This window comes from Berghia stephanieae, chromosome 5 (assembly GCF_034508935.2).
Source record: "Berghia stephanieae isolate SIO BIC M18660-M18661 chromosome 5, UCSD_Bste_1.3, whole genome shotgun sequence".
Classification (NCBI taxonomy): Eukaryota; Metazoa; Mollusca; class Gastropoda; order Nudibranchia; family Aeolidiidae; genus Berghia; species Berghia stephanieae.
This window is the reverse complement of record NC_088364.1, coordinates 26388668-26415919: the sequence shown is the minus strand read 5'-3', so window position 1 is coordinate 26415919 and position 27252 is coordinate 26388668. Positions and strand designations below refer to the sequence as shown.

General features: G+C 35.0%; 2 protein-coding genes across 4 annotated transcripts in view; one reads left to right on the top strand and one right to left on the bottom strand.

Moving 5' to 3' along the window:
• Window positions 1–18719, bottom strand: part of LOC144972675 (zinc finger ZZ-type and EF-hand domain-containing protein 1-like) — a 107135-nt gene extending 88416 nt beyond the window's left edge. The window contains exons 1-4 of the mRNA XM_078914170.1: window positions 18480–18719; window positions 8171–8207; window positions 1297–1378; window positions 23–104 (exon numbers count right to left, since the gene is read on the bottom strand). Coding sequence (XP_078770296.1) covers window positions 23–104; window positions 1297–1378; window positions 8171–8207; window positions 18480–18536 — 258 coding nt within the window. The 5' untranslated portion in view covers window positions 18537–18719. The remainder of the gene's footprint in view (window positions 1–22; window positions 105–1296; window positions 1379–8170; window positions 8208–18479) is intronic.
• A 3051-nt stretch (window positions 18720–21770) lies between these two features.
• LOC144972674 (phospholipid-transporting ATPase ABCA3-like) overlaps window positions 21771–27252 on the top strand; it is a 41310-nt gene continuing 35828 nt past the window's right edge. For all 3 annotated transcript variants that reach the window (XM_078914169.1, XM_078914168.1, XM_078914167.1), the window contains exons 1-2: window positions 21771–21937; window positions 26584–27023. In XM_078914169.1, coding sequence (XP_078770295.1) covers window positions 26729–27023 — 295 coding nt within the window. In that variant the 5' untranslated portion in view covers window positions 21771–21937; window positions 26584–26728. The remainder of the gene's footprint in view (window positions 21938–26583; window positions 27024–27252) is intronic.

Below are 27252 nucleotides of genomic sequence, written 5' to 3'. Positions count from 1 at the left end.
CTTAGAGTTGGTTTTTACTTACCTCCCCCATCTCATGTCTCCCCTCCAGCCATGCCATGATGTGGGCATGGTGTTGTAAAATGACATTTTCAGGAATCTTCTCCCTAAAGAAGTGAGTAACATTTGAAGCATTAATTTTATCCTAAGCTGTCTTTGTGGCCTTATCAATATCTGAGGTGAAATACTAAAAATTCTTCAACATAGTATTCTAGAATATATCTTTTAATATCAATAACATTATTAAAAAGATCAACTTCTATAGAAACCTGATGAGAATCTCTTTTCATAAGTGATACTAATTTACAAAACAGTCAATTTACTAAAGATAAAATAATAATTGATGTAATCAAATTGAATTGACGATTTACTCAACTGAAAAAAAAAAATTCAATTGCACAAGTTGCTACTTTATTGTCGAGACATTTTATCCTAAAAACAATTAACTTCTAGCAAATGAAGATACATCAACCACAAAACCATCGAGAAAAAAAATAGGATTATTCTAAGTTTATATGAATAAAAATAAACAAAATAAATATGAACATTTATACTACAATTACAACTATTCACAATGCTCAATGTGTTTTAAATTGCTTTATTTATTCCTCAAGAAGGCCAAATATGAAAATAATTATAGAATTCTGTACAAGTCACCTATTAGACATTCTTATTGTATTATAAATATCTGTAACAGATTATAGCTAGGTATTCTTCATAACTGAGGGGAATGGGATAATGTGTGTAAAGTGTCTTATCCAAGGACACAACAATGATCTAGAGTTTTGAATTTATCGCTGACCACAATCGACATTGTAAACAGTTGTTAAAATATAAGAAATCATTCCACTGAGCTACCAATGTTATCGTTATGAAAGATACAAATATATATAATTTCAGAGACAAAATTTATTCCTTGCCAAGTATTGCCTTTTAAGTTTCACTAATTCCTCTCTTTTATGATAAAATTTTCAAAATGCATTCCTCCAAAATTCATACTCTGTCTTTGTAATCAAACAAAATTATCTGTTGTGCATTGTTAGTGATGTATTATTCTCTCAGCAAATGACATATTCATAATCAGCTTCAGTATTGAAACAACTTGTTAGTTTTAATAACAATAGCATTAATTGTATCGAAGAAATTCATAAAACGATCTTGATTATAGCATTTGCACATGGTTTGATTAAGTTGTGCTAAGAGTATATAAAACATGAAAATGGTTCTACCAATTAAAAACATTTTAAAAGATCTATATGATTAACATAAAAAACAATGATTCATATAAGCAATACATACTTGACTTTGGTTGCTAAAGCCCTAAGAGTGGAACTATCCCCAAAAAGCTGATACAAGTCGGTCATTGGTTTGTGGTCTTCATCTAGAGTGAATGATACAGAATGCAACAGAACTTTTACACGAAAGGAAGGAGTGATAACTGAATAGATTGTATAAAGATTGTATCCCTCCACGCATGAATTTACCAATGCATCACATGAGAAAAGGGATACAGTTGTGTTTTGGGTTGATGTTTTGTTGGGTTTTTTAAAATGGTTTTTCTTTCTTTTTTGTTTTCAAGTTCATTTTCTAATTTTACACAAAACAAGCTACTAGCCATAAATCAAATTCATCAAAACAATTGCACAGCTGGGAATAATTATTGTATAAGAATAACTTTTAACTATGAAACATTCTGTTGATCTGAAATGTTGAAAACAGAATAAGCTTCACCGAAAAATGAACTTCTGATAATAAATGACTTGCTAATCAATATTTCTTCCCTTGTTTTATTTTTTAAAAAGTATTTATCAATATTTGCAACGTTTTAAAGTCTTCTAACAACAACAACAGCATCATCAGATACAAAAAAACAACAACAACAAAAACCTGCATTAATGCTATTATTATTGTTATTGTCATCATCATCATCATTATTATTTTTATTATTATTATTATTATTATTATTATTATTATTATTATTATTATTTATTATTATTATTATTATTATTATTATTATTATTATTATTATTATGTCGTTGTTGTTGCTGTTGTTGTTGTTCATGTTTTTGTATTATTAGTATTATCTTAATTCATGACGATAAATGATCAATGTGACGACAATATGATGATGATGATGATGATGATAATGATGATGATGATGATTATGATGATGACGATGAAGTTATTCACAATAATGGAAGAGCTTTTATATTGCCTCTATAATCTTATAAACTAAAACCCTGATTGCATTGCAATGAACTACATGGGTGACAATTTCAAAAGAACCTATACATTGATCAATACAGAGCATTAATAAAATCCTAGGTGGGAATTGAAAATCATGGTTTCAGAGGGAAAAGTGGATCCATGAAAACCCAGGGCGCAAAGCGCCCAAACTTTAAGGATGGACAAGGGGTGAATATAGTATGTGACACTCTGACAGCAAAACCAGTGTTTTCACTGATATCATCAACATAATAAATAGTATAACAGCAACAACAACAAAATAGAGAAAAAAGGAAAAGAAAAAAAAGAAGAAACGAGAGATTGATGATTGTATTCTGTTAGTGGTTAGGATTGATGGTTTGTTGCTGGTGGTAGTAGTGATAGTAATAGTGATGATGTGGTGGTGGTTGCAGTAGTGGTAGTAGTCATGATGATGATATATAATGATGATGATGACGAGGATGATGAGGATGGTGATGATAAGGATACTAGTGATAATAATAATGGTGGTGGTGGTAGTAGCAGTAATAGTGGTGGTATTAGTAGTAATAGTAGTAGTAGTAGTAGTAGTAGTAGTAGTAGTAGTAGTAGTAGTAGTAGTAGTAGTAGTAGTAGTAGTAGTAGTAGTAGTAGTAGTAGTAGTAGTAGTAGTAGTAATAGTAATAGTAGTGATAAATTGGCGGGTGTAACAGTAGAGGTAGTTGTAATAGTAGCAGTAGTAGTAGTAGTAGTAGTGATGATGATGTGGTGTTAGTGGTTGTAGTAGTATAGCGGTACTAATAATATTAATATTGTGGTATTGGTAGTTGTATATGGGTATAACACCTGATGGACACACTGAAAACCAAATTGACCAGCTCACAATATCAAGAGAGTAGAGACACAGCCTTATAGACACCCACGGAGCTGACGGAGCCTCAGACCATCACCTACTTTTAGGAACTTTGAAGCTCAAACTTAGGACATACAGAGAAAATTGTGAGCGACCTCACCGCAAATTCAATACTCCAAAACTTAGAGAACAATACAACAAGAACACATTTAGCATCTTCTTACGAAATCGATTCGAGCTTTGAGAAAATCTTGTTGAGGGAACAAACCTTGACACTGGATTCGTCTGAAGAACACCAGGAATGAAGCATGCCCAGAAACTCTTGGTAAAAAATCAAGAAATGACAAAGTTTGGCTGTTGAATAAAACCTGGGATCTTGTTGATGAAAGGAAAACACATAAACTAGAAATAAATTAACATCAGAATAATGAAGAAAGGAAAGATCTGAAAAATGAATACTACAGTGTAAACAAAAAAGGCAAGAGAAGTGCAAGGAAAGACATAAGGACACACTTCAATGACTTAGCTACTGAAGCAGAAGCAGCAGCTGGCAAAAGAGACTTAAAAACATTGTACAATATCACCAAAATGCTTTCAGATAAGAAAACGGAACAGGCAAGGACTGTAAAGGATAGAAACGGTCAACCTCTGACAATAGAAATACAACCGAGAAATCGATGGACGGAACATTTCAGAGAACTTCTAAATCAGGCCCCAATTCACACAATCCCAGAAATAGAACCAGCCGAAACAAGGTTGATGTAAATACAACACCACCATGTAGAATAGAGATTTACAAAGCATTAAAGGCAATGAAAAATGGAAAAGCTCCAAGACCAGATGTTTTGCTCCCAGAGGCCCTCAAAACGAATTTAAACACCACAGTGGACATGTTGCAGCCTCTTTTTAAAAAATATGGTCAAAACCAAAGGCATTTGACAGTATTCATAGGGAGGTTATTTGGAAGATACTACATCATTACAGCATACCATAAATTTTATTAAACAACCATATGACCAAGCAAGCTACCAAGTAATCCATAATGGAAAACTTTCAGATTCCTTCGAGATCTAGACTGCAGTGAGGCAGGGATGTCTTCTTATGCCAATGATATTTCTAACAGTAATAAACTGGAAAATGCGCAGAACTGTGGGAGATAAAAAGACTGAAATAAAATGGAACCTGGCTCAATATCTAGAAGACCTTGACTTTGCTGATGATATTTGCTTATTATCACAATCCCATCAGCATTTACAATCAAAAACAGACTTGTCAAGGAAGCAGTACAGACTGGTTTAAGAATAAACGCAATGAAAACAGAGGTGATAAGTTTACTTAACACAACACCCATCTCAGTAAATGGAAACAATCTGAAGGACGTAGACAAATTTGGGTAGCATTGTTCCATCTGGAGGAACAGATGAAGACATAGAGGCTAGAAAGGAAATGATATGCATGATCACCCTCAAAACTCTTAACTTGTAGTCCTTCGGAGCCATTGGGCCCATGAAGTTGGAGTTTATGCCGGTTTCTATAGAGTGAAACAGACTATTGCTAGTCTATTGCAAAGTACTTTCCACTAAATCTAGCAGACTCAACTACCCATTTACTGCTGGGTGGACAAGGGGGTCAGAAAAAAATCTTCACTGCACCCGGGATCGATCTTGGTCTCTTTGCATTTGAAGTGAGTGCTCTACAAACTGAGCTATCGGGACCCCCTTCAGAACTATATGGAAATCAACAAATCTATCAATAAAAAACAAATTCAGAATATACAAGACTAACGTAAAAGCAGTCCTTCTGTATCCCTCAGAAACATGGAGAGTGACCAATACTCTTTGTAAAAAAACTTCAAACTTTTACAAACATAGTCGGTATCAGATGGCCTGAGAAAATCAGTAATAAAGACGTGTGGTTAAAAGCTGGACAAGAGGAAATTAGCAAACAAATCTCAACAAGAAAATTGAAATGGATTGGTCACAATTTCAGAAAACCAACAACAGACAGTACGAGACAAGCTGTGGACTGGAACCCTCAGGGAAAAAGGAGGCCAAAAAAACCCGTTAAAACATGGAGGTCTTGTGAGAAAGGCGAAGTTGTCTAGAATGTCCTGGGGGAGATGAAGAAGAAGACACAGAACAGAATACGGTGGAGATGTACTGTTGAAGGAATGTAAAGGATTAAATGATGAGTGGGAGTTGTTGTACTGGTAGTAGAGATGATGGTGTGTTGATGGCGGTTGTAGTAGCAGTAATTGCAATGAAGATATCATTACCAATATCATCACTGAAAATAGCGGGTTTAAGTGGGACCTTGATTTCATTTTGGCAGGAAACTCCCACCTATGTTATAATATACATATATATATATATATTGAATCGTGTTTGATACAAATATGGTAAGAAAAGTGCTCGACATGTAGTAATGGAGCGAATTATTATTTTTAAAATATTTACCACAATGTTTGAGACAGTCTACATTAATGTTTCAGGCTTAATTAGCCATCGTCAGGACTGAGTTGGTTTGTTGACTGTTGTTGTTTGTTGAAGTGGTTCCGGTTTGTAGTTGATTAACAAGAACTTCCGGCGATGTGGACACGTACCGTACATCTCACTTTTCGTGTTGAGTGTGGCTTCATGAGGGTGTTTGATTATAGTATATTTCTCTTCCAGGCATAAGCTACATTATTTTGTGTTGGTGTGTATCCTGTTGCTTTAGATAAAATTTTCCATGAAATGTTGTGGTCTAGTTTGTTGTCTTTTAATTTCCAAATATGTTCGCTGAGTTTTGTGGATGTTTTTTTGTTAGTGTTTCTAAATGTTGAGGTGTGGAGGTTGTATCATGCTTTGAAATTATTTTCCGTTAGTCCTACACATTTTTCTTGCTTGTTTGTTTTAGTTTCGGTGACTGTGGCTTGGTAAATTAAACTTGATTCTAAACATTGCTTGTTTAGCGGGCAATGTTCCTTATTTCTGCAGTTGCATTTTCTGGTGGGTGGGTTTTGCTCTTGTCGGTGGTTTATTAATATTTTTTTGTTGTGGCTTGAAATTATTTGTTCTATGTTGCGCATACACGAGTAGCTTATTTTTATGGTATTCCTGTTGATAATTTTATGTAGCTTGTGGTTTTACACCAACATCACAGAAGAGGAAAAACACATCATCAAACACACCAAGCACAGCACACTATACTATGACAACACGCCGTGGACAAAGCGACATAATGATTTCAACGTAACAATGACTTCGTTCGACGGTGCTGAAACATGCGAACTGGTCGGACTCTACATCCTGTCACAACTGCAACATACACACACATACATCGGCCTCTATAGAGATGACGGACTCGCTATAACCAACAAACGACCAAGAGCGAATGAAAACATCAAAAAACAAATCTGTAAAATATTCCAAAACAACAATTTGAAAATCACGATAGAAGCAAACAAAAAAACAGTTCACTTCCTCGACATCACATTCGACATAAAATCCTATTCATTCCAACCGTTCAGAAAACCAAACAACACCATTAGCTACATTAATAAAAACAGCAACCACCCCCGTTCCGTCATTGAAAACATACCAAAAAGCATAGCACTGAGGGTGAGCAAACTTTCGGAAAACAGAGAGATATTCAACATCGCAGCCACCCCCTACAAAGAAGCACTCACAAAAAGCGGATACAACACACCATTTGAATACACAGACGCCCCCCTCTCATGTAAACCCCAACACACAAGTTTCAGCACCGTCGAACTTGTCATAGTATAGTGTGCTGTGCTTGGTGTGTTTGATGATGTGTTTTTCCTCTTCTGTGATGTTGGTGTAAAACCACAAGCTACATAAAATTATCAACAGGAATACCATAAAAATAAGCTACTCGTGTATGCGCAACATAGAACAAATAATTTCAAGCCACAACAAAAAAATATTAATAAACCACCGACAAGAGCAAAACCCACCCACCAGAAAATGCAACTGCAGAAATAAGGAACATTGCCCGCTAAACAACAATGTTTAGAATCAAGTTTAATTTACCAAGCCACAGTCACCGAAAATAAAACAAACAAGCAAGAAAAATGTGTAGGACTAACGGAAAATAATTTCAAAACAAGATACAACCTCCACACCTCAACATTTAGAAACACTAACAAAAAAACATCCACAAAACTCAGCGAACATATTTGGAAATTAAAAGACAACAAACTAGACCACAACATTTCATGGAAAATTTTATCTAAAGCAACAGGATACACACCAACAACAAAACAATGTAGCTTATGTCTGGAAGAGAAATATACTATAATCAAACACCCTCATGAAGCCACACTCAACACGAAAAGTGAGATGTACGGTATGTGTCCACATCGCCGGAAGTTCTTGTTAATCAACTGCAAACCGGAACCACTTCAACATACAACAACAGTCAACAAACCAACTCAGTCCTGACGATGGCTAATTAAGCCTGAAACATTAATGTAGACTGTCTCAAACAGTGTGGTAAATATTTTAAAAATAATATATATATATATATATATATATATATATATATATATATATATATATATATATATATATTTACTTGTTAGAGTTTGACACTTGTAATAAAACTGTTTGCTTTGAAAACAAACAAATATATGGCCACATGAGAAACCTGGACTGAGACTCCTGTGTAGAATACTCCACAATAGTCTTTCATAGGCATTTTTAAAGTGGATCAGAACAATCCTCTTATCTGGTAGATTCTTCTCCCTGTTATCATATCTATGTCGTTTGTCTTAAATTTTCCTTTAGAAATAAAAATTAAAATAAAAAATGCAGCACACAGCTTATTCAATTTTATTACCAGCCTCTATGAGCTTCCAGAGCCTACACATTGAAAATGTTATAGGATATCCCAGGCATATTTTTAAAGGTTCACATCAAATATTTTTGAAAACAAAACCATTGTTTGACAAAAGAAGAGCCTCTAATTTTACCCAAAAAAGGGCTATTTACAAGTTGACCACAAGACCTCCCTTTTAGGTAAAAGTGATCCAAATGAATGACTACTACACCACACATACCGAAACGTGTACATACAATAAGAATTGATGCAATCTAAATTAATTCTTACCACTATCATCTTGTCCATCTGAGAGGTCATCTTCGTGCTGCCAAGAAAAAGTAAAAATTATTCTCAAAGCAACCATTAATTTTTTTTTAATTTTAAAATACCCAACAAATACTAATAATCAATTGAATGATGTATATTTATCAAACAAAGGTTGTAAGCTTTTCTTTTTTTTTTTTTTGGTTGAGGGTTGACAGTTTTTCCCCATTAAGTAAGTACAATGCAACATCTGGATAACTACATCCCTGAATAGGGGCATTTGTCCCGATTTTTTTGCTATATTATGTTATCGGTAATAAAGTCTCCAAAATAGCGACATACATTTTAGTAGACTCCCTGTTTAACTATATCAATATTGCAAGAATCAGCAATTGACACGGTCGCTTGATACAAAAAAAAATCTAGCCTATTTACTAACAACATCATCTCATCCTCCTAACCAATAAAAACTCTTCCTATCCTGTCAATGAGATGTCCTACTGATGAAGATGAGTTTTGTCATTAGCTTTTCCAAATGACTTTTAGTGTTGGAGTATTTTTGTTGCAAATGTTATGAAAACAACTTTTTGGCACAGCCTCATATGCACCAATGTGCCCTATCATCTGTGAGCAGGAAAAATTATTATGGACAAGCTTAAGGGTTTCGGATTTTCAAACGAACAATGGCTGGCTCAATACATTTAAACAGCAACAGCTTTGACCTTAAAATAATGATATTAAAAAATGTGTACACATTTTTCACATTTTTTTCAGATCTCTATCAGTGCCTGCTTCTTAATTTATCACTGTCATATGGTCTTTAAAGTAGCCTGTGACGAGTCAGCTGAGCAATATTCCGATCAAAACAATGACAATACACATGGAGAGTGAAAGTGTAACAGGTAAAACCTTTGTCACAGGAAAAATACATTTTCTAGCATGGTTGGGACACGTCTTATCACAGGCACTGGGCTGCTGATCGAATCTTTATTCTCACAGGCCTCACCACGCTCCCTTTTCCCACCATCTTGAAAACCCTGGATAACAACATAATTTTTCAGTCCTGGGCGATGTCATTATCCAGGGATTGCATAGTATATTTTTTGTGGATTCTACATTTTTGGCCAATTGCTCTCAGAGTTTCCTAAAACTTTGATCTGCTGTATAATGTCGACAATTATTGGGAAGATTTTGACATATGTTACAATCAAAGTAAGACTGTATTTTTGGACACATAAAGGCAAACATAAATAAGTAAATAAATCTATTTTTGAAAAAAGCGATGAAAATTTGGCATCTCCTCTGGGCTGGAAAAAACGTTCACAATATTGATGACATAAGTGCAGGGGGAGAGGTTTGGAGTGATGTGATATCTTCAGGAAGTTTGCTCCAGTCTGCAATCTTCTGGAATGAGAATTTACAGTAGTTTGCACCACTTGAGAGTGGTATGAAACTATTTTTGTGACTTGTTTTGGTGACATGTGTTGCTGGTTTGGCTACTAAAGAATGTTTTATCTTGTGTATCAATGTGAGACAAATTTCTTCACAAATGAAGGGGCTACCAGAGAAGCTCCTTTAAAATGTTGTTTGCACTCGAGATAATACTGTAGTTTCCTGTTGTGTATCTAGCAGCTCCTCTTTGGATCATTTCTAATTGTTGAATTTGGAATTCCACATAGGGGTCCCAAACAGTGCTGGCATGTTCGATCAGGGGTCTCACTAAACTAATGATTTGTGTGCTTCCTCTTTCAGTCCAATAGATTTTACTTTTAAGTTTCTGAAGTCTTGTTGGTTTAAGATGTAATATTTATTTTGTGCTCTTCCCAATTCAGATTTGGTCTAATGGTAATCCCCAAATATTTGATAGAACCCAGTTGTGTAATGTGTGGTTGTATTTTAATGCATTTTCTTTCTTGTTATGGAGAATGCATCGCATTTTTCCAGATGGAACTCCATGTGATGTTTCTGCTCCCGTAGTGTTAATCTTTTAGGTCATTTTGCAGATTATCCTTTTCCATTTTTTAATTTTATTATTAAAAAGCGATTATGTCATCTGCAAAGAGACTTTTGAAGTTTGTTTGTCTGTTTGTTTGTTTGTTTGTTTTTAAGGATTTTACGGCACTTGCAACACATTAAGGTCAGTTCAGCGCCAGTAAAAAGGAAGAAAATGGGACAGTAAAAAGTTCTAGAATTACAATAAAGCATCCAAAAAAAGGAAAGACAAAGGGGAATTGGTTCAAATAAGAAACAGGTGTAGATTCCAAAAGCACACTATCAAAGTACTTAGTTTGAGATCACTAAAAGTCTCATCCAGACACAAGCACAGGTCCCCGCTAAGAGGAATACACTCAAATGTTTTACAAATCATACATAATATAAAGAAACATAATGCAGTGCATATCAGAGAGATGATTTACAAGGAACAAAATTTCATCTCCCAAAACTCTAACTAAACATTTGACTGTTTCCCTCCCAGCCAGGGTTTCCGGCCAGGGCCTGGACAAAACCAAGTAATCTCATTTCAAGACAAAGATAGAAAGCATGGTGGAAAACAGATATAGGTGGGTAGAAGACCCAGTAAGTACCTCCCTGCCCACTATGGGAGGTAAGGAACCCCACCAGGAAGTGAAGTGTTCACCTAGATTGTTGATATTATAAATTATAAAGGAACAAAGATGGTCCAAGGACTGAGCCTTGAGGAACTTCTGACTCAATTGAGACAAAGCTAGATTATTTGCCCTCTACAGCTACCAACTTAGTATGATTATTCAAAAAATTTCCTATCCCATTGTTGACTTTTCCATTTATGCCAGATTATGATCTACTTTATTAACCCTCTAGTGTTCAGATTATTTTTGGAGGAGTAGATAATGAGTTCTTTATATGGCCATGTCAATCATGTAGACATCCTTTGATGATATAAGCCTACCCTTTGCTATCTGCAGTCGCATTTTCGTTTTTTACAGTCACTCATGACTATACTCCACCCAGAAACTATTTCATAGGTCTGTCCATCACCGTATTTCAAACTTTTGTTCTCATGAGTTCTTGAGTTTTTTGATCGAAGAACGATTGGCTATTATTCTGGCAGCTCACGAGTCAACAACTGTCAACTCATGCTTTGATTCACTGTTGAAGCTTTAGACAATAGTCATCTCATGGTTGCGTCACAATCACCATCTTAATTTATTAGTAAGGCAGGGCTGATAGGTCAAAAAGCCAATCTATGTTCGAGTTACATTTTAAACAAAGTATATCACTGATCTCGTCTCATTGATATATTAACAATGATATAGATATTAATAAAATCAGCCGATGCTGCTTTTCTGAAATAAAGACCATTGTTCTTCTTTTTACAAGCTGATTTCAACAGTGTAACTTTCAAATTCCTCACAATTATATTTTTTACTTTCACTTCTTAGCTATTAGGCCTATTCAGAAAGGTGTCAAATTTTTTGCCTAACCGTAGCGTAATACCTTGAGAGCTTGTGATAGGTCGATGACTTTGGTATGCTTGACTCACTATTCTACAAGAATAGATGGTGGCGGTGTATCAAAGAGGATAATATTTTTATTTACCAAACATTTTTCTCAGTACTAAATAATGCAAAGTAATAATTTCACATCAGAAAAAAATAGCTCTGAAGTTCCTATCTCTTTATTACAATAAATTGATACCACTACCACAAATTACAAATCGGCCTGCAAATACAGGAGTTAGAAATTATTAATAGTATTTTGTTATATTTACAATAATTGTCATCAGTGTAATTTTTCATCACCAAAGTCGGAATTTTTGTCCGATTTTTACCAAACAAAAAGAAATATCAATGATTTCCACCCACAAATAAAATAGGATCCAAATCGCAATTTCTACATTAAAAAAAAAATTTTTTTGTCAGTAAATTGATAAAAATCAAAGCTGAAAACAACCTTTGACAGGCCTGATTTTAATTAAAGTCATATCCGTGCAATACTGCTGATGAGTTTTGAATACCAAAATTTTATTTAAGTGCAGCAAAATTCACAAGCACTTAAAAATGAGTAGATCTACATCTTACGATATTTAGAAAATTTTTTTTTTAAATTGGTATTCACCACAATAAGATAAAATTTGGACTGATGTTTTTAGAGAAATAACTGATTTTTCAAATGAAAATAATAAAGTGAAAGAGGTTGTTATTATTTTCTCCATTAATCCAACATGCCTTAAGACCATAAATATCCATAATTGCCCCCATTGGACATGGCATTGCCTGATATCAGTTCACCTCCACTGACCTCAGAAAGGTAGCTAACATGGAAGGCTTTAAGGTTAATGGACCCTTGCTGTGGTTCCATATGAACAAGCGCTGGTTCCATGCAGTGTAGTAAACATGTGTTTTGATTGGTCGGTAACGAAGCGATCTCATTGGGAGGGGGGGAAAAAGGCGTTTTTTATAAGTTAAGACTATGTGATGACAATGGTCAGTTACCAAGCATTGGTACCAACTGCCTATTATTGCTATAACGATGTCACTAAACAGGGGTTTTACTCAAATGTACGTCACTATTTGGGGTTTTTTATTACTAATAACATATAGCAATAAAATTGGGACCAGAGGTCATTGTCGCTATCCAGGGGTTGTCGTGATTCAGGGGTGTCGTTATCCAGAGGTGTCGTTATCCAGAGGTTGCACTGTATTTTCATTGAAAAAGCTAAAAAAACACAGAGCTAGTAAGATGTGACTTAGGGAAATTTTTAGAACAACACCAACATCTACGATCACAAGTCTATTGTTTTTGTATGAAATTTGAGTCACTGAAAAAGAAAATATCATCATTTTTGGGTACTATTCTAAATTTGTGAGCATAATTGCATTTTTGGCCAGACTGCTTCGCTAGCTCTAGACAGAATAATATCCTTTCACCTTAAATTGACAGGTCATTTTTATGAAAGCTGGTAAAGTTCATTTAAAGAGTCAAAGTGGTTAGGGGGGGGGGGAGGAAGAAGGAGGAGGTTTAGTGGTCTCCCCTCAGGATAAGAAAAATATGAGATGAGTCAAGGGGGAACCTTTTCCCTGCAACTAGTGTCATACAAACAAAATGGCAGATCTCAAATGTAGACAAAGTGAGAAAATACGACCAAAAAAAGGATAAAGTAAGGGGACAGGGGGAAGGGGAATCTCCCCTCAACTTTTAAGATTGGAAAAATGATTTGCACCAGTTTTCAGTATCATTGCAAGCGGCCTACAGAAATGTTACAAAAACGCTGTTATAGCGTAACAGTATGCTCCTTGGTGTTGTGCTAAAAATTGACCGAAAAACACTGGTTAGACTTTGAGATGTATATTTCAAGTACCAATATAATATTTGAATATAAAGCTGAAGCAAAGAAGGATTCTAATTTTATAGGCCTTAACTGAACTGGAGTTCAAGTCCTAATTTCTGATTCTGTTCACACAAAAAAAAAAAATAATAATAATCATATTATGGATTTTTTTTATAAAAGTCGGATTTAATTCTCCCTCTCTCTCTCTCTCATTCTTTTTTTTTTCTTTTCCTTTTTTCCTTTTGACCAAAAAGAATTGTAAAAGTAAATATGGCCCATGCCCATGGTAGTGCAGGTCTCAGCATTGGTAAAAGTAAAAGAGCAAGGTCCCTGTCATTATCTTGCTATGTTTAAACAGAGAACATTAGTCTTGTGGACAAGTAGTATAGTAGCAGCAGTTTGAGTTGGGCAAATATAGACCAGCCAGACATTTGGCGGGAAATCCAAGATGGCGGACGTGTTTACATTTCTCTCCTGATTCAATCTTCTTGATCTAAATTCTAGAAATATTTAGGCAGTGACAATATTACTCAATATTATTATTCAATATTGATATTAAATCTTCTCGCTCCCCTCACCAGAAACACAAAACTTGAAAGAAATATCGGACATCAAAACTTGTTCTTTTTCGAATTGGATTTATGTAATTTCTGCCTTCGAGAGGATTCCGGCTTGTGTGTGTACTTGAGATATCTAGTTGAGATTAGTTAGATACTTATCAGATTGGAGTGAACAACAAGATACAGTGATACAGTATAGCTTAGACTTAGATAGATCTAGTCATTTAACAAGTAAGAAGATGAGCTTAAACAGCAGTAGTAGGAAATGTAGATCTGGCAGTGCCAGTACTAGTAGTGGCAGTAGTAGGAAAGAAAGCCCTGCACCGATGAGTACAAATAAGGCAAAAGCAAAAGCTGAGACTGAGACTTGCGGAAAATGTGAATATGTATGCAAAGAGATTGAGAAATGCTTACAGTGCGAGCTCTGTGACCAGTGGTTTCATACTTTGTGCGAAAAGATAGATGATGACACCTATCAACTGTTGAAGAAAGACTCAGAAAAAAAATGTCCGCTGCTGCATTACTACTGCTCTAAGTCCTGCAACAAAGTGGCCTCAAAGTTCTTGGGCAATTTCATGCAGCTTGAAAAGGAAGTAGATAAACTCAGGAAAAAAGTAGAAGACGTAGATAAAAGTGTGGATATCATTCAAAAAGGTGAATTCACAGAGGAGATGATAGAAACAGTGAAATCAACAACAAAGGATGAGATAGAGGCCTACCCTAGGTCTGAGGCGAGTGAGATTAAGGAGCGACTCAAGAGAAGTACAGAAGAAAAGTCAGATAGAGTAAGACAAGATATAAATGAAATGAGGAAAATTAATGAAACTGAGGAGAAGAAGCAGGCAATGGTGAAAAAGAACCTAGAATTAGAAGAAGAGAGAAACGAAAGGGCTAAGAGAGTGAAGAATGTAATTATGTACGGCATACCAGAAGCAAAAGATGGCGACAACAAAGAAGACATAAGAAAAGCCCAAATGGTACTCAAAGAGTTGCAGGTCCATGGAGACAAAGACAGCCTAAACCCTATAGAGCAAGTGATCAGATTGGGCAGAAGAGATAATAGACCAAGACCCATGAAAATAAGTCTGATGTCAACGGATCAGCGTAACACTGCTCTTAGGAACAGCAAACAGTTGAAAGACCATAAACGGGAATGCTTACAGAAAGTGTATATTGGAGCTGACCAAACAATTATGCAAAGAGAGCAGGCCAAGGAGTTAAGAGAGGAGCTGAAGAGAAGACGAGAAGCAGGGGAAGATGTGGTCATATATAGGAGAAGGGTCATTTTCAGGGAAAAGTTTAGTGAACAAATAAGAAAGAGAGATAGCGATGTTGGAGGAAATGACTGGGACTGGGACGAGGAATGACTATATTGGAAACGTGTCAGTCCAATTGCCCAAAATGTTGCTGAGCAAGGACTCGAAGACAACAAAAAAATTCAAAAAAGAGAAGTACCAGTAAATGATAAGGAGGGGCAGCACGTGAATATGAAAAATACTCTGAAGTTCATGTACACGAACGCAGACAGTGTGATGAATAAGAGAGAGGAGCTAAAGGCTATGGCAGAAGAAGAAGATCCAGATGTGATAGCAATAACAGAAGCTAAGCCAAAGAATGCAACAACACACCCAACCATAGCAGAGTTAGGTATTGAGGGATACACTATAATAGCTAGCAGAGATTTTGAAACTTCCGGCAGAGGAGTATACTTATTGGTGAGGGAGAACCTCAAGGTTAACCCCATAGAGGAACTCACAGATCACGACTTTAGGGAGAGCGCTTGGTGCTCGATTGGAGTAACTGGACAAAGTCAGATACTAGTAGGAGTGATTTATCGGAGCCCAAATAGCACAGGAGAAAATAATGAGAGAATGTTGGAGATGATAAGGAGAACATCACAAAAAAAGCATTCAGAGATAATTATTATGGGAGACTTCAACATGCCGGAACTGGAGTGGAAAGGGATGGACGAACCAAAAGAGGGAAGCCTGGAGGAAAGTTTCATAGAAACCATTGAAGATTGCTACCTACAACAGATAATAAAAGAACCCACAAGACAGAGAAAAAACCAGAAGCCCAACGTATTGGACTTGATATTGATGGAGGAAGAAAATGACATTATCGACCTAAGACTGAGCCACCCACTGGGAAAAAGCGACCATGCGACCATATTCCTAAAACTGAGGGCGACATCAGAGACTGTAGATGAAAAACTGACACTCAGATATAGGAAGGCTGATCTAGAGAGTATGAAAGAGGAACTGGGGCATATCAAATGGGAGGAAATACTAATCGAGGACACCGTAGGAAACAACTGGAGTAGATTTACCAGAGTACTTAACCAATGCTTCGAGAAAAACATCCCGAAAAGCAGAGGGAACCGGGTTGGGAAGAGAAATCAACCTTGGATGACGCAGAAAGTGAGAGAGGCATTACGGAAGAAGAAGGCAGTAAATAGAAGATACTCTAGAAGCAAAAAGGAAGAGGATTGGGACAAATACAAAAGAGTGAGAAACGCAACTACTAAAATAGTCCGACAAGCGTATCAAAAGTATGAGAACAAGATAGCAGAGGAAACGAAAGAAAATCCTAAGGTATTCTGGAGTTATGTAAACAGTAAAATGAAGACAAGACAGGGGACCTGTGACATAAAAAAAGAAGATGGCACTTGGGCATCTGAAGATGAAGACAAGGCAGAGGTGCTAAATCTCTTCTTTGCAAGTGTCTTTACAGTGGAGAACCAGAAAAACTTGCCAGATATTGCTAAAAGAAGTAATATAGATACTACACAATGGCCATTACTGAAGAGAGAGTAATGAAGAGACTACAAAGCCTAAAGGAGAGTAAATCACCTGGACCTGACAAACTTCATCCTTACATCCTAAAAAACTTAGCAGAGCAGCTAGTAGAACCCCTAACCAAGATATTTAACCAGTCGATGAAAGAAGGAAGACTACCAAGGGAATGGAAAGAAGCTAACGTCACAGCCATATTCAAGAAGGGAGACAGAAAAAATCCAGAAAACTACAGACCAGTGAGCCTGACATCTGTCGTCTGCAAGCTCATGGAACAGCTGATTAGAGAAGAAATGGTTGATCATATGACCAAGAACAAACTATTCAGCAAAGATCAACATGGTTTCAGGGCGGGAAGGTCTACAGTAACAAACCTACTTGAAACAATGGATGACTGGACGAGAGACCTGGAATTAGGCAACAATTTAGATGTCATATACCTCGACTTCAGAAAGGCATTTGACAAAGTTCCACACTGGCGCCTAATCAAGAAACTGGAACAGTATCAAATTAATGATCAGACAGTCAAATGGGTCCGAGATTTCCTCAAAGATAGAAGACAAAAAGTGATAGTGAATGGAACAGCATCAACGGAGAGACTGGTAACAAGTGGAGTTCCACAAGGAAGTGTACTGGGACCAGTTCTCTTCCTGATTTATATCAATGACTTGCCAGACAATCTATCATCTAAATGTAAAATCTTTGCCGATGATACTAAGCTCTATGGAGTAGCTAATACAAAAGAAGAAAGAAACACCTTACAACAAGATTTGAAAAAGCTTGAAGAATGGTCCGAAATATGGCAGATGGAGTTCAATGTAGATAAATGTGCAGTTCTTCACCTAGGAAAAAACAACAGAGAAGCAAACTATATAATGAAAGAAAAACCCCTGCAGAAATCCAATGGGGAAAAAGACCTAGGAGTATTTATTGATAGGAAGCTAAACTTCAAGAAGCAAATTCAAGATGTTCAATCTAAGGCTAGTAAAACACTCGGAATAGTGAAAAGAAATTTCAAGAATCTGAAAACAAAACACATGACCACCATCTACAAGACTATGGTTAGATCAAAGCTGGAATATGCTAACTGCATATGGTATCCGAAGTTTGAGGGAGACAAAGACTGTTTGGAAAGAGTGCAAAGGAGAGCAACAAAACTTATCACACACCTGAAAGAGAAAACCTACTGTGAGAGATTGAAAGAATTAAATCTCCCGACCTTAGATTACAGGAGAAGAAGGGGAGATATGATCCAAACATATAAAATAGTAAAGGGAATAGATAGGGTAGAGGCAGGATTCCTTAAACCAAACAAGAACATTCAGACACGAGGAAACAGCAAGAAACTGAAAAAAGAACGTTTTAAAACAAATGAAAGAAGGAACTTTTTTTCATCTAGAATTGTAAATAACTGGAATAAACTGCAAGAAACCACAGTATCAGCACAAAATTTGAATAAAAGCAGAGTTGGAGATAAGCAACACCCTAGGAAACAAGTTCAGTTATAAAAATTGGTCCAATCATTAATAGATGAGGAGGAGCGAAGGAGACTACACCAAGTCTAAAAGCTCTATACAGAGGTATCCAGGTATCCAGAACTCAGGGGAGTAAACAACCAAATTCAGAAGAATGAATGAATTAAAATTAATAAAAAAATCTTCTCTTACATTTACCGAGCAGTCTGCCATTCCTTCTTCCTCGGTATCACTCATCGAGTTCCCCATCCCAATATCTACTGCTTCATTTAGAGTGATTTCTTGCAAAAATTGTGTTTGGAGCTCGAACGTTATAACGGGTTCCTATATTATCAATCAGTGTTCAGTAATCAGTTTGGTTTCTCAGGATTTCCTTTTCTCGGGACACACAACAAATAAATTAAGAGTAGCCTACCCTTGAACATCTTGTTCAAGTGTTTCTGTACTGAAATTTAGTGAACTGTTTACAAATTTGCCAATAAAACCTTATAGCTTAATTAATTAACAGAATGACTCCCTTCTTTTGTGGGCTTAAAAGCCCAAATTCTCTCATTTTTTTGTCTTAGGAAGGACGCTGAATTTCAAATAATAGAGCAGAATAAATTTTACTGCCTTTTTGTCACCTGGCATCATACGAATTGCTTTAGAGGTGCAATAATGTTACTTTTTTTTTTTTTCAGATCGGAATTATCATCGCTGACAAGCTCCGATGGACAGAACAAAATAATAGGAAAGCAAATTCCGTTCATGATCTCTCAATCTTAATACATTAAACAATCTAAATTCAGTAAAAGAGAAATTAAATATCCTGAAACATTAATATGTAGTTAAATGAACATTGCACTGTGGTTTGTTCAATCTGCGATCTCCCCCCCCCCCCCCCCCCCCGCCCCACCCCCTTCCCCCATCAGGACAATATAGACCCGGAGTTTACCCGGGTGTCTAAATGCTTGCCACCCGTTCGATATGTCGCTAGTCGATCGCAAAGTACTTTCCGCCAGATATAACAGGTCCAACTACCCAATCACAAGGGGGGTCAGAATAAAAAATCTCGACTTCACCCGGGATTGATCTTGGTCTTATATATATATATATATATATATATATATATATATATATATATATATATATATATATATATATATAATTATTGATGGATGTCCTGTAGTTCCGACAGTGCTCTATAAATTAAATTAACAATTCAGCGCAAATTATATGAGTAAAAAATGTGAGTTGCTTTTTACTCATATATATATATATATATATATATATATATATATATATATATATATATATATATATATGTTTTGTGGTGTGTGTGTGTGTGTGTGTGTCTGTGTGTGTGTGTGTGTTTCTTTAACCTCCAATCTATTTTTTGTATTTTTTTTAAAATGTTGCTTATCCAGGATCATGATCCATACTGATTGAATAAAACATTCCCCATTGATAAGCGACCTAACATTATTTTGAGTGCAGTTAATGGCTGGTATTTAATAGGATTCAGTAGTCTGATGTCACGCCGCCAGGCAACGGCGGCCATCTTGGTTCTAAACAAAGAAAATCATTACTTTTTATTCTTCATGCTGGCTAGAACTTTTCATTCCCTTTTCATGTGCCTTTTGATCAGAATGTGTAAAAGTCAAAACATGATCATATTTATGTGGTTTTTTTTCCTCTGGAAGCGTTTTTATGCTAGCCGGAGAAATATTTCATACGGGTGTCCGCCATTGTTCCGATAGTTTAGAGCCAGTGTTACTAAGTTACCATGCGTCATTAGGAAGGAAGTGACGTTACGACTATTGAATCCTATTGAGAGGTACAACTAGGAATACTTTACGTATGCATTATACTTCGGTTTCATATAAATGGACTGCTTCAGCCATCGGAGTAGTATGTCTTGTTACCGCGCGCATCACACACACACACATGCACACACACATACACACACTCACACACACACACACACACACACACACACAAACACGTTTATACTCATATACAACGTGAAAATTGCTAATGTTGAAACTATGACATCGTTTCTGATTGTTTTATATTTTATCTGAGTCGTTTGATTTGGGACTCAAACCATCGATCTATCGGTGGGAAGAAGAGTGTCATACAACAAGAGCACATATCCGCTATGAAAGTTATTGTATTATTACAGCAACATAATATTAACCGACAACCTCAAGATAACGCGGCCATCTGCAACGTATTTTGTTGCATTCTTATCTGTTGCTTTTCAGTTTGGTTTTTGTTAACTCGAATATGATGAGGAAAAAGTTAATCTAAAGCAGGAGAATCCTCAATGACTTGATTTAAGATAATTCCGGAATTCTTTTTTGATTCGAATCATACTCAAACAAGTTAAACTCGAATGATTCAATATCCACACCTCTCATTCGGCACACCTTCCCTTCTTATGTGGCCGGTAGTAAGGTTGGATACCTAGCCTCATAACCGAAGTCAATTATAGGATTGACTAAACGTTGTTATAATGGACAATTTTTTCCCCCACTGGTTTGAGAGCATTTCTATTGCAACAGTTAGATCATAACAATTTTGGTTATCAGACCTGCAAATGAGTTCAAGTTGCCATATACTAATCGATAAAATCCACATGTCAAATTTTAATAAGTATACAATATATCACTTAAAGATAAATAGTGTGGGCTCCGTATTATCTTGCCATTATCAAATAATATAGTAAATAATAATGAATTACATAAATCAGACGGTTCGCGTGTGGTACATTCCACTTGTGCGATGATAAGAAAGTAGAACTTTCGATTTACTCTTATAATATTATTTTACAATCATTTGCATTTTATTATCAATATACACAAACAACCACACACACACACACACACACACGCACACACACACAATATATATGTCATAATATATATATATATATATATATATATATATATATATATATATATATATATATATGAGTGTTGGTGGGTACTTGTAGGTACGAGAGTGTTCGATAATGTTGGTTAGAGCATATAAAAATAAATAAGGTCACTCACTCACATCCATTAATATTACATCGGTTTTTTTATGCGTGATAGCATCACCCTTGAATCATATACCTATGATGTTCGCATGGGTGTACGATAGTGTCGTTTCTTCTTCTCTTTACTAGCCTATCCTGCTTCTTTGGTTTGTGATTGTATTTTTGACAGGGGATATTTTTTTTTTTTCTGTAAATCTTCTGCCTGTTTGTTCTTGGTTATTTATAATTTAGCTTATGATATCTTTAGGTTATGATTTTGATTTACATTTGTACTATTTTTGTTAGATTGCTTGTTTTTTTTTTTTTTTTTTGTTTCAGCGGTCTCTCATATAACCTCAATTGTGTTGGAAGAGACCTAAAGCAACAAACAAACAAATAAAGGAACTTCTTTCGGGGAATTTTTTTATAGTCTAAATTTAGAAACAAATAATAATCACATGCTAAAGTCACATGACTGCTCAATATCAGCTGGTACGGGCAGGGGGGGGGGGGGGGCATTTCAAGAAAAACAATGCCATCACCAGCTATTGCAGTGTGTTCAGAGTAAGAGCAAACTTTAAATGGATAGAAAAATTATCGGCATATTTATAGTTTTGTGTGGTTTGGAACACCGTTCTTGATGAAGTCTGTAAGTACGAATGGTTTAATTTTTGCAGCTAGTCTAGATAGGTCGATTTTGATTTACAGACAGTCTATTAGTCTAGAGTCTATTCTTGAGTTCAGATTGTTATCTCTAGACCTAGAATTAGAAAGAAGATAGAGTAGAGTATTCTTAGTTGTGGCACCCGGGCCCTGGTTAACTTTGATTCTACTACACTTGTCTCATTCTTTTCGTTTTAGACTTTAGATATTCATATTTGTGTCTAGTCAGAACTTAAGCCTCGTAAGTCTTAGGCACTGGCGCTGGCGTGGATGAAATGAAGGGAATGACTCATCAATCTAGATAAGTCTAAGTCCAGTGGCGGTTCTAGCCTATTTATTGTGGTGGGAAAAGATGATTCTGTCATATAGATATATATTTTTTTTTATTTTATTTTTTTTTTTTAATTATTTTTTTTTCACCTTAAAAAAAGAAATAAAATTCAACCACAAATAATCACATTCACAATGAAATGACAATACCAGCAGATTTGAATTATTCCAGACGTAATAAAAAATGAATCACGAAAGAAAATACAAGTAAAAAATAAAGCGACGAGACATAATGTGACAAGACCTTGACAAGACAAGTCCATTTCATTCACTCGAAAAATTAAAGAGATGCTTTAATCCCTCAACGGCGAGATTAATATTTCTGTTACATTACTGGTTTTCAGTAGTGCGTAGTAACTTTAAAGTTTTCATCGAGAAGCAACAACAGCGACATGACTCGAGTTTCATTCAAAGCTCGAATTGCATCATTTTTACTGCTCTCTTGATGGTTAGAATGATTGTGCTGGTGGTGGTAGTTGTTGGAATAGTGGTAGCGGTGGTGGTGGTGGAGAAGGAGGAGGAGGAGGAAGAGGAGGCGATAGTTTTGGTGGTGCTGTTGCTTAGAATGATAGTTGTGGAGACGATGACGGAAATTATATGATGATGTTGATATTGTTTTTATTGCTATTGTAGTACTTGTTAATGTTGTTGCTGTTGTTGTTGTTGTTGTTGTTAATGATGATTATGATGACAACGACGATGTCGTCGACAATGATGATTACCTTACGATATTACAAAGTTTATTCAATCTTAGGCTTTCGCCAATAAATCATACAATTTGATGACAACATACATGAAAGTGGGAAAAAATGGTAAATGGAACCAAACAATAAACTGATACCATAATAACCACAAAAAAATACAACTATCGTAATACCACAATACGTACATTAATAATGATAATAATAATAATAATAATAATAATAATAATAATAATAATAATAATAATAATAATAATAATAATATAATAACAATAACAATGATAATAATAACAATAATAATAATAATAATAATAAAATAATAATGATAATAATAATAATAATAATAATAATAATAATAATAATAATAATAATAATAATAATAATATAATAATAATAATATAATCATAATATAATAATAATAATAATAATAATAATAATAATAATAATAAACAATAATGATATTACCATCATCATTACAATTCCACCATCATTACTACTACTACCACCACCACTACCACTATCACTACCACCATCACCATCATTATTACATTTCCAATCAGTTTTTCTCGTTTTTAAAAATTTGTTACCTATCATAACAGACGAAAATTCCGGTGGTGTTTTAAAAGGGTAGTTAAAATATCTACGATTTTATCAACCCTGAAAACTACGATTTTTATTTTCCTATTTCAAGTAGGCAGGTCTGCTATGACAAGTATCAGTTCCATAGTCAAAATAAGACAAACAAAAACAAAGTTTATTTAATCTTAGGCTTTTGCCAAAAATTCATACAATACAATTAAGACAAAATAATGTTACCAATCTGTCCTCATGCATTCGTTAGACTATCACAATAACGACCGTGTTATCTTTGCTCCTTCCCCAACCAACCCCTAGCTTCCCACCTCTTCATCGCGAACTATCTTATGTACGTATAAGATTCAGGACGGGCATGTACGGAATCTGCCCACCCGTCCTTTAAACTAATGTATTTCCTCTATAACTTAGTTAAAATTCAACTCTCTCCTATTTCAGAAGAGTATTTCTCATACACTAATTCAATTGTTGAGAAAACCAAAATGGTGGTTGTATTTTATATGTTTATTTAGTCGTGATTTTTGAATAAAAGTGTTTTGCTTTATTTGAGGGAATACAACAGAAAATATTTAGTCTGGCAATAAAAATACAGCGGTAATTACTTTAAGAATAAAAAAAAAGAACTAACAAATTAATTTGTTAAAAAAAAACAACAAAAAACAAATAAGAAAACAATTTAAATAAATGAGTTTTGAGACGCACTAAAGAAAATGAGAAAAAAAGAAATGACTTAAATGGATAAACAAATATATAAAAACAACACAAATTAATACTAAATTGATATATTAGTAAATTAATACTGGAACCTTCCCAAATTTATTACATTAATGGTACCAGCACAAGTAAGGCAATAAATAAGAAAAGTTCGTTTGCCAAAATCTCTATTTAGTGTTCACTGGTTTATAAGGTGGGCTCATTTGAATTATTTCAGTGTAGCCCGACCTAGAACTAGAGAGGCCAGACAGCAAAATCGAAGTTCACCGTCAGGCGACGTGACGATGAGATGACGATGTGGGCGGAGTGGAGTAGAACAGGAGTGTATCCTGGTTTATGTATTACGGGGTGCATGGTGATTCGCAATCTATCAAAAATACTCACAAATTGACTTCAGTACGAAGTATCAAGTTTAAGTACTAACTTTTAAAATTACCTAATTTGAATTAGATTATTTCGGACCTGGTAATACAGCATATAACTTGAAAAAACAGGCTGGTATTTGCCCACCCTGCCCATTATTACCAGCCGTCCCTGTCTAAGTCTTAAGTCTAAGAATCAAGAACATCCAAATTTATCGTCTCCCGCCCAACCACTCACACACACTAAACCCTTCAAAAAGAAAATTACCCTTATGGACAGAAATGCTTACACCGCATAAAGCATATAATACTGTAGCTCATTTGTTTAATAATTTAATATTAATTTTAATAATTTGCATTATGTCGTCTCCGACTAAAAGTTGTGATTTAGACCCCATAAATACGGCCATTCTAAAAAAGTGCATTGATGTAATTTTAACACCAAAAAAGTTTGCTTAAAACATATCTGTTTCGATTTTAGTAGATGGTATGAGAAGCAAGATAGGTTTGATTTGTGTTGTGTGTTGTTTTGTGTGTGTGTGTGTGTGTGTGTGTGTGTGTGTGTGTGTGTGTGCTTGTGTGTGTAAATGATTATGTTTCAGCCTAAGTAATTTGTAATTTAAGCGCTTAGAGTCTGGTGTCTCGGAGTTATAGCGCTATATACGTTTTCAGCATTATTATTATTATTATTATTATTATTATTATTATTATTATTATTATTATTATTATTATTATTATTACTATTATTATTATATTATTATTATTATTATTATTATTATTATTATTATTATTATTATTATTATTATTATTAATTATTATTAATAGTTGGATATTGGTTCTGCTTGGCAGCTGAAAGATTTTTTAAAAATTTGGTTGAGTAATGCGGTTTGGGAGGTCATTTGTCTAACCGATTTTATCATTGTTCTTTTAAAATTGACATATCTAAGAAGTTCTGGCTATGAGGACATTTGTGATTCTGAAGACTGAGACCTTCTTGGCATTTCTACAGAATCTGCGGATTAGGATATTAAGAAATATATCTCTGTATAAACATTGGTCTCAAGAAGAAGGAGAAACATTTTTAAATTAGGTGATTTGAAATATTGAAAGAACAGTCTCAGTTTATGTTTGAGATAGGAACAAAAACAAACAGATTTCAGTCCGGTAGTCCTGTGGAAAGGGCTTATTTGTGATAGATTAGACTCCCATTTTAAGACAAGATAACAAGCATTAAAATGCTATAGGAACTTGGAATAAACTCCAGTTTCATAGGCCACATCGCTCTAAGGGCTTGAACAGTTTAATATGTGCAAGTCAGACATTTTTAAACATGGGCAATGGCAATTATTACACAGGATAAGGGTTGTATTGTATTGAATAGTTGGCTTACGATAGACAGCTGACCCATGTACCATGATCACCGGGAGATTTACTGGCCCTTGTCGCCTATTAACTTTATTAAGATTCCCGAACACTTTACTGTCAAATGCCCTTTTGTACTTGGAAAACACATCCTGTTGGTGGATGCTCAACGTTTCTTTCAATTGTCTGTTCACCTATTCCATTTGTCATGATTGCTGTCATAATCTCAGTGATCACTGTTTGGTTGTCACAATTTAACAATAGGATGTCCTGAATAAATTGCTTTCAAGATGGCAGGTTTATTTTGTTATTCTTAAAAGCAAAACCAAAAACACGAACACACACACATACACACATACACACACACAAGCACTTCCTCCTCATTCTCCACAATCACATCCTCCTCTTTCTCTTCCTTCACCTTATACTCTGCTTTCTTTTCTACTTCTCTTCTCCATTACTAAAGTTTAAATTGTTTTTATTTTTACTCGTAAATTGATCAAGAGAAATCCTTACTATTTTACTCAGAATATTATGCTAAAGATTTATGATTTCTTTTCTTATTGCAGAAACGTTACGGAAATTTCTGAAATGACAGAAAGAATGCTCTCTGCTCAATGATTAGATATGTTGTGATATGTGAACAGAAAAATTGCTTCGGAACAAGATTTATATTTTACTTTTTAAAGAATTAAAGATACATTAAAAACAAAAATGAATTCCTTCTTGAAATTTAGACTATTGGTCTGGAAGAATTATCTCATCCAGAAGAGGAGACCAATTGCCACATTGTTTTCGATTGGACTTCCAACTCTAATCTCCTTTATTCTTATGCTGTTACGTCTTAAAGTGGAATCAACACCTTATCCTGAACCTACCATGTGGAATCTGTGCCCATATGAAAAGCTTGGATCTCAATACAAAAATATGATACTGGCCTACTCTCCCTTTAATAAAGCCACTGAAAAAGTTATGAAAAGGGTGGAAGGTAGTCTTGAGATTAAAACAGGTAATCTATATTTTTATGTTGAACAATCTTCAATTTTAAGTGTCGTTTTGTGTTGTTGTATTATCATTACAATATTACAATTGTATTTTCAATAATTTTAGAGTATTTTAAACTCAGATCTGAACGTTTTTTGGAAGTTAAGTTCAAGAGAAGGAAATGTGTAGAAATGAAATGTGGCCTTTGCCTTTCTATTTCTATGCTATTACGATCGTTAGGCATTTGATAAAGC